The sequence below is a fragment of the Rattus norvegicus genome, chromosome 5 (assembly GCF_036323735.1).
Source record: "Rattus norvegicus strain BN/NHsdMcwi chromosome 5, GRCr8, whole genome shotgun sequence".
NCBI lineage: Eukaryota > Metazoa > Chordata > Mammalia > Rodentia > Muridae > Rattus > Rattus norvegicus.
The window spans coordinates 115,711,966-115,723,569 of NC_086023.1; the positions used below are offsets into that span (position 1 = coordinate 115,711,966).

Sequence of the window (11,604 nt, forward strand, 5' to 3'; positions counted from 1 at the left end):
TGGAATCAGTCAAGCATGTACCATATCTGTGTGAAACAACAGTCTTAAGAATTGCCCCTGAATACTGCATAGTGGTTGAGAATTGTATGTTCTCAGTCTTGTTCCCCACTTTTAAATCAGATTGAAAGTAGGTTGAGTTTGAAAGAATTCCAGAACTCTAACTGGCAGGGCAAAGTGTCCTTTAGTGCAGTCTTGGACATAATCTGGTTGGCCTCTCAGCCTTGCCCAACTGAGCGGTACTAGCATTCCACAGCAAGCACAAGGAAGCAGGGTTGCATGCCACCCATGCCCAAACCTCTCTGACATTTCCGTGGGCCTGGAGCCAAATCTCCCCCTGTGTTTCATCTCCCTCTCAGAATACAAAAGAACACTGAACCTTCCAGTTAATTCAATACCCTCCCCCCTTCCTGGAGAGGATAACAGTTCTGTTGACCATTATAATGCATCTTCTGTCTCCCAGCAATCCACATAGTCATTAATTTCTGCTGCTGACATCAGGAAAGAGGATTATGTGTGTGTCTGAAACTGTTCCCAGAGTGCTCATTAGTCATAGATAATTGAAAAACTGGTAGGGGAAGGTTTGGTGTAATAGGAGCCCTGCTTGTGAAGAGGGACTGCAGCCACCCAGTAATTGTAGGCTCCAGCTTTGACCACTCGGGCCAAATATGTTCATTCAGATGGGAATTCATGGAGCCCAGGAGTCCTCAGGGATATCTGATATCCCAAGGTGAAAGTGTAACACAGCCAGAGATCAGTGTGTGGGTGAATTGTCCATGGGTTTCTTTCCTGTTCCTTGAGGAACAGGACTTAGAAAAGATGCAGGGACTCTGCTTTCGTTTTGTTTTTATTTAAACTTAGGCCAATTTGGTTTCTTATAAACAAACACGAGGTCATGATGTGAAAGGACATTGATGGTTCAGGAGAGTTCCTCACAGCACATGCTATCTGTGCTATTACAGAAATTGTCTTTTGTTTTTGTTTTTTTTCCTAGAAACTTCTAGACATACATGTGCTCATGTGATTGAATGTTTGTAGTCTTTAAAAGGACCATGAATATGACATTGGATGAGCACTATTCTGCATCCTGACCTGGTTCCTTATTTTATCCTTCTCTTTATCTCAAATTCATACCTTAATTCTTCGTCATGTATTTTAATGACTACTTAGGATTCTGTGGAATAGATGAAATGGTTTATTTGTTTGTTGTTAGTTTGTTTGCTTGCTTGTTTTCCTTCTTCCTTCCTTTACTCTCTCCTCTTCCCCCCCCCCCCACTGCCTCTAATCAGACCGGAAGAGAAACACCTACTATACAAGAAATGTTTGTTCAAATAGAACATAAAAGAGCATGGGTTAATAGAAATCCACCCACACCCCCATTGGAAACATTTGTGTGTGTGTGTGTGTGTGTGTGTGTGTGTGTGTGTGTGTGTGTGTGAGAGAGAGAGAGAGAGAGAGAGAGAGAGAGAGAGAGAGAGAGAGAGAGATTGATTTACCTCCTAGGAATGTAATTTAGTCATATTCTTCTGCATAATATTTTACAGCTTGCATTTTTCACTTGTTTGGGAGATAAAATAATGTTTCCTATGCTAGCCTTTCCTCACACAGTAGGTTCACATTTTTAAAAACCAAATCCTGGGTTAAGTGTGAGCAGGTCCTCAGTGCCTTGTTATCTAGAGCCACATGCTGCCTCTTTCATAAGCACCCCTGGTTCTCCACCCCTTCTCAGTGCTTATGTCCTCATAGACTGGATACTTACATCGACTCCTGGCCCTTCTGGACTCCCTACAGTGAACCACCATTTCTTTTGATAGAGCTATTTTCTGGAACATTCCAATTCTAGTATGATAGCATATATTGTTCACTTTGGGAAGTCATCTCATCCACTTCCCAGGTGTTATCTCTACCTTGAAGAGTTCGTTCATTCTCTGAGGCCAGCGTAGGGAGTTCTCCTCATTTCTTTAGGCACATCACATATATTCTACCTTTTGGAGATCTTCATGGTTTATTATCTTAGTCTCCCAACTTCTTAGTTGTAGACTTCAGTGTGAATCTTTTAAAATTGTAGGGGCTGCTTTCACTTAGAACTTGGCACAGGGCAGGTGACAATCGGTGTGGAGCGTCTTCTAAGCATGTTTGTAACTGGTTTGTGAAACGCGAGCGAGCGCTTTGACAAAGCATAGAAGGGATTGCAATGCTGAGTCAGGGACATTAACTCTGGGAAAAGCAGTGCTGTGCTTTATTAAATTTTCTGGTGAATGAAAACGTTTGGGAAAGTTATCAGGTCGCATTTAACAACCCTATTCCTTCTCTGATGCTTCTGGCTGAGAAAGCGTGGATGTGGAAGGGGGATTTCTTAAATTCTCACAATGCCTATTTCCACCTTCCTGTTTCATGTTTTGCCCTTCTGGTTTGGATAAACAAAGTTCCTGCTTGTTTGAGGTTAGATGGCTGATTCCTGAACACTGTGGTTCCAATTTAAGGAGGGATATTCATCATGGGGAACATTAACTTTTATTCCTAGATCACTAAGCCTCAGAAGGCTGGCTTACTGCCCTGGGCTGAATGGTCTGGGAATAGAGCTGAGACAGATGTGGTATCAGTTGTTGACTGAGAATGCTTATCTGTGACAGGGGAAACCCTCAGTGGATATAGTTCCACATCACTTTGGCCAGCCAAGAAGCATTGTAGGGTGAGGTGCGCATAACAGGTTTCCCTCCTTTGAGTCACAGGATATTCAAGAGACTTGGCAGTTGGCTTCTGTCTGCACCCTCAATGTTTTAACCTGGTCAGCTTTTCCTTTCTTGATAAGAGAAGTCAAGACATAGTATCTCCTCCTCCATACTCTATATCAAAGCTACCACCATGATCAGTTATTTCTTGCTCCACAAAATCTCTCATGTCTTCTTTATTCCTGCATTCTAGTTACTCTTACCTTAATGTCTCTTCTGTTTTCTTTTCTATTCTCAAGTGTGTCCTCTCCTAAAATGTTGCTGGAATGAGCATATAAAAACCCAAGTGGAGCCACCACACTCTCTGACATCACTGTGGGTTCCAGCTTGTCAGTGCTTCGGCCCAGGCATTGCAGTGTTACTGTAAGGTCTGCCTCTCCATTCTTCCCAGGCATTGCAGTGTTACTGTAAGGTCTGCCTCTCCATTCTTCCCTGACTGCGCTCCACCCTCTTCTCGCAGCCCATGTGCATTCTGACAAGCACATCTGCTGGTAGCCCAGGGCTCTGCTTACAGTCTTCTGCAGCTTTCTCAGAGAGGCCAGATTTGTTCATTTACCACTTAAGTTCTTTATCTAAATCTCCCTGGAAAAAAAGAGGTCCACCATGTAAATTATCTAAACATGTCTGGCAAAGTTACTCCTTCTAAAGCTGTAGACCTTGAAGATGAAGGTAGACCAGAATTTTCCCTTTTTACTTTTTTACATAGAAATCAAACCTAAAACCAACTCTTCAGGCAGGATTTCCAAATGGTAGTGGTTTTAACAAGTACAATAATGCTTGTTTTAGAAATACTTTTCTTGATCCCTTCATTTATTCAAAGCATGTTTGAGAAAAATTCATACTTCCGATATCAGAGTACAAGACTTGATGTCAGAGAAGACCCTAAAGGCCTACCTCCAGCTCTTAAGCTGTGTGGCTGCAGGCAATTTACTCTTCTAAAACCTTCAGATTCCTGACCGCCTGTGAGACGCAAACACGGCACATATACTCGCCGTAGGAATTGTTAGTAAAACCAAGTGGCAAAATGTGTGGTGTGTTCGTAGTCGAGTTCAGAGACTCGATGGCTTCATCCCAGGAGGGATGCTGCATTTGCAGACTGTATATGGTGACATAATTAAGAGACTCTCTATAATCTAGAAGACAACTCTTCCTTAGTTCTTATGCCCTGCTAAATCAGTACAGACCAGAGGTTAGCCTGCTTCTACTCTTATGTTTGTACCTTGTTCTTTAGACTAGAATAATTCAATCAAACTCTTCTAGTCCTCACAATGAAGGTCTTAAAAAGTAGATGAATTAATTCAGATATGTATTCAGATATGTAGATAAAAATACCATTTCAACATTTAATTGGTTTGGCAATTCTTTTTAGTTGTGCTTAAGAATAAAGCCCAGGATTCTATCCACACTAAATATGCACAATATCAATAAACCACACCCCCAACTTATGTGAAATTAATAGTGAGATATTTTACATTCACCTTCCCAAACTGAATGACTCTTTGGTGTATGTTCTGCATTTCTCACCAAACATATCACAATTCACATACTAGATTTCCACTAGAATTTTTTTTTCTTAAATGAATGCTAGGAAAGTAAAATTACACACCCAGATTATTCCAAACATACTTTGTTTTTCAAAACAGAAATTCAATGATTTTAAATTTTAAATGTAAATTAATTAAAATTAGTTTTGAATAAAGATGCTCTAAAACCATAGTGATATCAGTCTTTTGGGCTAACCTATTTTCAGAGTTGTAGACAGAAGCTCAACATTTAAAATAGTTGTATGTGTAGACTGGGGAGGTGCTTTGCTTCTAGTTAGTGTGAGCTGTTGGAGCCATTTGTCATGTTCATTTACCTTTCTCAGAGCTGAAATCCTAAGGCACTTCTGCCCATCCTAGAATCAATCACGCGAAAAGGAGATTGTATAATACATATGGTATAAGTCTTAGACAACCCCTGGAGGGCAGAGATCCATCTAGAGTATCTTTTAGAGTGAAAAGGATTCTGCCTCTGTCAAACAGCTAGCAACAGAGAGATTGCTTCCTTTTCTTCTACCTCACATGGTTTTCTGTGTCTTTATCTCATCTCCCTAACTAGGTGGAAAACAAGAACAGCCTTTTACCGCTCCACAGCGCCCACATAAAGCTAGACAATCAATAAATTATTAACTAAAAGCCTGCCTGACTGTGAGAACTCAAGGTCGCTTGAAATATCAGGGTTACTGCATTGCAAAACTCCAAAGAATTGTTTCTGTGTAAGCAGTAGCCTCATGGAATCCCCAAGGTTTCAGCTGGGCTATCTCATCCAGCTGGAACAGAAAACTCAAGAAATTCTTTCTTGGAACAAAATATTTTCTTCCCTTATCCTGTGATAGGAAACAACTACCGAAGTCACTTTTCTGTTTCTTTTGGAGTGTGTGTTTACATGCATATCAAAGATGTATACCAAGGCCACGGAATGAGCAAAAGGACATGTCATGGCTGCATGGTCTCTGTCTTTGTAAAGTTGAGAAAACACAGGCATGGAGGATGGAGCAAAAAGGTTTTCTTAAGAACCCCCCCACCCCCCAGTTCCCTTTAGTGTATTCCAGACTGATGGGCGTTTGTTTTCTCTCATGTCTACCCAGGAAATCTTGTCTTGCCTCCTGGAGCTTCTCTTGGAAGTGGGCTAATACCAGAAGCAGCCAGAGAGCTGGGCCTTCCTTCGGGAATTGCGGTGGCAGCCTCACTCATTGATGCCCACGCAGGAGGACTAGGTAACCTCTTTTCCCCTCCCAGCACCAGTTCAGTGGGTTCTCTGGCACACAGTGTTGCCAAGAAGCCAGGATCCTTCTCTGTTTCCCCGCAAAGGTCAAGGGCTGATGAGTCAAGGTGTAAGAACGGAACGCCTTTATCCATGTAGGCTCTTGAATAGAGTTAGGCAACTTTTAATCACATATATAATTTGTTTCTAAATTATTAATTTCTTAATACATCACAATATAAAAATTAATCTAGATAGTTCTGCAGCTTACTGAAATTCAAAAAAATGTACGTTCATTTGCATCTATAGTGGGTGATGGTAGAGTGTTTCATGTCGTCTTCTAAGCATAATATATTGATTTAGTAAAATAGCTTTTTTCATAAATTCAATTACCCAATTGATGTCTCGGTTTCGTTTTCTATGTAACTTTCAAGTCTTCAGGTCTCGTATTTGTTTATTCATTTTTCAAAACACCAGCTGACCTCTCACCACACTCTGGCATGGTGCTAGGGATAAGGGATGTGAAACAAAGCCCGCGACTGGTGTGGGAGCTCAATGGTAAAGCATTTGTCTAGTGTGGGTAGGGTATGGGATTCAGTTCTTAACACCTTAACACTATCTAACTGGATGAAATAAAACAAAACCAAAATCCCCCCCCCCAATTTTTAGTAGGAAAAATACAGTGAAGCAAAGAGTTATTGTTACATGTGGAGACTGTGTTCTCATCTCTACTCCTTCTGTTTTCTTTTTTGGATACTATAATACTCAGAATTTCTCAATTTTACTATGGTCATATATTTTCCCTAACCTTTAGTACAAGAACATTTGTTTCAAATTAGGGCTTGTAATTCATAAGGCAAATATACCAACACAAATGTTAATACATGACTTTGAATTTGCAGAATAGAATGGTATAAAGTAGACCAGAGCAAGTCAGAACTCAGCAGACTATGTCTCCCATGGTGAAGGTAAATAAATACTGTGGTGCAGACCCGTGTTTCCATTTGTGAGTGTATGTATGCATTTACCAGGCCAAAGTGAAAGTCTGATAATGCATTATCATCATAAAACTTCAGGCATGTGCGGTGACATGTACCTGTAGTTTTAGCTGTTTGGAGAAATGAGGCAAGAGTTTAGCCAGTCAGGTGGCCCAGGAAGAGTCCAAAACTTAATTACTTGTTCACACTTTACTTTAGAGAAAGTGATTCTCAATTTGTAGGTCATGACCCCTTTGGGGGATTAAACGACCCTTTCACAGAGCTGCTGAAGACCATTGGAAAACACAGATATTTACATTCTGATTCATAACAGTATCAAAACTACAGTTACAAAGTAGAAATGAAAATAATTTAATTGCTGGGGGAACTTAATATTAAGTTTCAAGCATTAGGAAGGTTGGAAGCCTGTGCCTTAGAATGAAGAGCTGACTCTTTCAAGGACTTACATATACTGTGTTTCCAGATCTCATTCCATTATATCTCTGTCTTGGTACATATGTTCTCTGCCTAGAAATGACTATTAAAGTCTCAGTCTACTTTACACTGCTGTAGCAGAATACCTGAGGCCACAGACACCCAGAGTGTAAATTTATACTTTAGAGTTTTGTAGCCTGGAAATAAAAGGTCAGGACACTGATATTTCCTAAAGGCTTGTCTCTGTTCAAAGGCGGAAAGACAGGGAACACACAGTGGAATGGGCTGCTTTCACTCAGAGCCCCCTTCATTAATACCCAGCCCCACCATACTGAACACCATTGACAGTTCCCACCTTTTAACATTATGTCAATGGGGGAGGGTGTCGCGAACCACAGTCATTTCCAGGTATGTAACGCTCTCCGATTTGAGGTCTATACAAGCGTCCTCCTTCGCAGGGAGTTCACTGGAACAGTCAGATGTAAATGTTCTGTTAATTGGGCTTCTTTCATCACAGTCATTTATTTAAAGAAATGATGACGTTGTGTTGTAACTGTATGATTGATCTGATTTCTTCTCTACCAGACTGTGAACTCCTTGAGAATAAGGACGTCGTATTATTCATATCATATTCCTAGGAGTGAGCCTTGTATTGTGTTTTTACAGGTGACTAAGAAATGCGTTGAGTAAAGTCACACTAAACTTTAGAGTGAAGTGTCGTCTGTTTCCTGATGTTCGGATTGGGTGGCACTTATCAGCTTGAGGGCTCCTCCCCTCTTCATCTCTCTGTTCTCAGGCTCTGGTCCAGAGACAGAATACACACGAGTACTGCATATGGGATAGTTGGGTGATGTACGGTGTGGCTCTGACCACAGACAAGGTTGTTTTTCTCCAGCATTTCCCAGTATGAGCAGTGCTTCTGAGTAGAATGTCATGTGTTGGGCTTTCAAGCAGCGTCACAGACAGAAGTGGAGGTGTGGACAGACATGGAGTGTTCCTGCCTCACAGTCACTCTGACGTTGTAGGTCACAGAGGCAGGCAGGAGCTTTCTTCACCCTCTTTTGCAATTGTCCCTGGGGTGACAGTTTCAACCATTTGCTTCACCCAGGTGACAAACACTTGGCTGTGGCTATTACTTGCTTCAGGGAAGAGAACCTTGCAGTGGCGAGCTGCAGGCATTGTGGTTTCCTTGTCAGCTTCTAAGGACGTGTCAAAACTCACCTTCTTATTTCAGCCCAGGACACTCTGTACTGTCAGAGAGGGGAAACTCCTAGATAGTCCCAATGTATTGCCTAAATGCAGAGCTCACTGAAAGAAATAGTACTTCTAGAATCTTTGGCTTATGTCTTCTGTGCTAAAGTTCTCTCATATTCATTAATCAGTTCCCCATCTATGGAAAGTGAGTTTGTGAAGTTCAAAGATAGAATAAATTCCTAGTTTCTTAAAGGACAGAACTGAAGCCTGTGCTGACTGGGGAGGGTGGGTGAAGGGGTTCTCATTACTGATAGTTCTGATTAGGTTTTATCCTTATAGCTTTTTTTCCCAGTCTCTTGTTCCATCACCTTGCAGCCATCTCAGGATTAGGGTAGCAGGGAAGGTAAAGGGTGGATGCAAAAATTCTACTCCTCATCACCTTGTATCTGTCATGTCGGATTGCAGAGCAGAACAGAGGCATGAGAGACCTGAGAAGACCATTTGACCACAGATAAACTAAAGATGCATAACAAGCTTGTGCAGACCCGTCTGTTCTGGGTCTGGACCTGGACATTATCAGCAGTGAGCAAACCAGACAAGTGTCATTCCTTCGGGAGAGACTTGTATTGTTCTTTCCTGCTGTGTTTATGAAGCTTTATAGAGCTGGCTTGAGATAGCAGGTCTCTGATCAGACTAAATTCTTGTCCTGCCTACAAACGGGCTACCTCTTAAGCTTTTGTTTTTGATGGGAAAGGTTAGCAATGGCTCTTTTTCTTTTTCTTTTTTTTCTGTGAGAACTAGTGATATGTACATCACGCACACGCATGCGCATAGACACACATTCATATACCCCTTAAAGCAAATGGTATAGTGGTTGCCACATATTAGGCACCCAATAATGAAGCCTCTCTTTTTGGTTTTCTCACTCCAGAACCAAAATGCATATTACAAAGGAAGACTTTAGTGGATGAAGGCCTTTGATTTGTCCATGAAGTTCCCTTCCAGGTGAGATATTTCCAGGTGAAATATCTCTCAGCAGAACTTCCACTTCCCTGTATATAGGCAGGCAGAAAAGAAGAATCCAAAGATCTGACACCCTCTGTCTCGCCAGGTGCCCTGATTTTGTCTTTCTTATGTCTTCTAAATGAATGTGGAAATCAGTACTCTCAGTTGTATAGGTTTCAATCAGAAACAGCCATAAGAACCGTTGCTGAGACCACAAATGTCAATGTAAGGGCCCACCTTTGTAGTGAGATGCCATGCAGGCCTCTCAGAAAGTTTCCCTGACAGTTGTAGGATGACATATGCTGGCTTGACTTGACCAGCTATGGACCCCATATTCTGATCAGGAGGAGGGATCAGCTCTCTGCAGAAATACCCCATAGACTCTCATTCCCAAAGACAGCCTGGGAGGGCGAGATAAAGATCAAAGGGCAACACAACTCAATTCATGTGTTTTCCAGTCTGGAAACAGAGGATGAAGGACTTTGTGGGAATGAAAAAATCAAAGATAAAAGAACATTTTGTTCTTAAGGGACTGGTTAGTGAGTTCTCCAGCAGACAGGCAGCAGATAGGAGGAGTTTTGTTTGCACTTTGTGGGGGTGGTTCTGGCCAGGACTCCTGCTGCTGCTATTTTTCTAGCTTGTAAAAATAGCATTAACTTTGTTCCAGGTCTCTTCTTGGCTCCAGCGCCCCAACTGTCCTGAAAGGAAATAACAACTTCATATTTCTCTCAGGCCCCCTCTCCTTTCAGTGGATCTTGTCTATCGGACAAACTTCTGCCTATGCCTATCCATCAAAGCTTGGAGATGCTGCCATCTTCTTACAGAAGCCTTCCTTGACTCCCTGACTCCCAAGCTAAACAAAGCCCTCCTTTGCCCGTGTTTGTGCTGTATCTTATATTCGCTGGTCTGTATGTCGATGTCATCTCATTTACTTATGTGTGGGTTCTCATAGCATATCCTGAGCAGCCGCTGTCACAGTTAGTGATTGGGTGAAGGGAAGGATGGCATTCCCTTACCCGTGGGCACTTACTTCAGCTGGGAGGCAGCTGTCCTTGTATGGTAGCTGTGCTTGGTTCCCTTCTTCAGCAGCAAGCATTAGGTCCAAGCAATTCTTCAGCTAGTCCTAAATGTCTCAAAATCTCCATAGTTTCTGTTTACAGTCATGTTAGCATGACTTGGTCAAAATCATACATTTTGCTAGGTTGATCATAATCCCTTGATTCTCAACATTGCATTCGCTGTCAGATGCTGCATTGCTTTTAACTGCTCTTCTGAGCTGTGGTGTTGAAACAAAGTAAGGATTTTCTATTTTCTTTCTTTTTGTTTATTTTTCTAATGGCAGAAGAATTTATTTAGCCCATCTTAGGGAAAGAACCTCTGGTCCTTGCCTTGCTAGGACAAAGAAGTTTCTTTTAGTGACAAACCGTGCCACTAACTTATCTCACCCTTTCCTATATTCCTATATTCCCCTATGGGGAAACAGCAGATTTCAATAATGGGATTTAGGGAGTATTTCCTTATAATTAATATGCACGTGTGTTTATGAGGCGAGGTGTTTTTACAGCAAACATTGTTATTAGCAATGGTCTGTTACATTTATTTCTAAACTTTAGAGTGGAGAAGCACATTTCTGCTCAGTCACTCCTCACAACAGCTTTGTAGTTTACCAGAGCAGATGTGTCAACCCTCATTTGGCCATGGGAGCACCTGAGTCTCAGAGTTGAGTTATGGACCCGAGAACAGACTTGACTTTTTACCTCACAGGAAGTTCAGAACGAAGCTCTGCACATCCTGCTCTTCCCTTGCACTTGTCAAGTGAGACAGCAGTGGCTCCTGTGACTCCCTGACTTTGTCACAAACTACGTAGTGAGGTGGGGACGTGTGATGGAGCCTGTCTAGTCAGATTCCATGGTGCATTTATCACCATGCGATATGGGATGAGCGGCCCGTTTCTATGTGGCAGCCCTACTTTTGAGTTTGTTCCCTAGAATATCTAAGTGACGAATCTTGAGAACAGCCTTTTAGTGAGTACCCACTGATAAGCAGCTTTACTATCTGATGGAGACAGGAGGTGACTGTGACAGAGCAGAAGAGTTTTGGGAAATTGCAGCCTCGTGAACAGGCGAGTAAGTACTGTAATTACAGTTATTTGTGCTAAGCGTGGAAGGATTTGGTAAAACATGAAATGCTCTCAAAATTGAGAAGGAAATTACAGAAGGATCCCTGGGCAAGTGATGGCTAGAACTGCGCTCCCAGCAGGCCATGCAGTTATTATGTCATGGAAAGTGCATTTGTTCAGTCAGTTTTAGACTTTAGTTATGATATTTTCTAACAACATACCAATAAGATCGGCATCTTTAATAAGAACAACAGGTCTTAGAGCACGACCATTTCCTACCTGTCTTCTAAGGCTCCAGGGCTCTGCCTGTTGTTACTTCACATGCTTTTCACCTTTCCACAGCAATTCTGTTAGGTAAAGATTAGTTAGATTTGTGTAAAGCACAAAGCAAGACTTCCAA

General features: G+C 41.8%; 1 protein-coding gene and 1 long non-coding RNA gene across 19 annotated transcripts in view; one reads left to right on the top strand and one right to left on the bottom strand.

The window, feature by feature from the left end:
• Fggy (FGGY carbohydrate kinase domain containing) overlaps positions 1–11,604 on the top strand; it is a 387,141-nt gene that overhangs the window by 197,393 nt on the left and 178,144 nt on the right. For 9 of the 12 annotated variants that reach the window (XR_010066354.1, XM_017593260.3, XM_017593261.3 and 6 more), the window contains one exon: positions 5,359–5,487. The exons of 2 other annotated variants lie outside the window; for them this stretch is intronic. Coding sequence is in view for 9 of the 10 variants with exons in the window: in XM_017593260.3 (XP_017448749.1) it covers positions 5,359–5,487 (129 nt within the window). In the remaining variant the exon portion in view is untranslated. Of the gene's footprint in view, positions 1–5,142; positions 5,274–5,358; positions 5,488–11,604 lie in introns of those variants that run through there. One more of the 12 variants, XM_063287377.1, reaches the window with a different exon arrangement.
• The window catches only part of LOC103692418 (uncharacterized), a 113,946-nt gene continuing 106,356 nt past the window's right edge, over positions 4,015–11,604 (bottom strand). For all 7 annotated transcript variants that reach the window (XR_010051926.1, XR_010051923.1, XR_010051925.1 and 4 more), the window contains 2 exons: positions 11,484–11,551; positions 4,015–9,783 (listed from right to left, as the gene is read on the bottom strand). This is a non-coding gene — a long non-coding RNA (uncharacterized LOC103692418). The remainder of the gene's footprint in view (positions 9,784–11,483; positions 11,552–11,604) is intronic.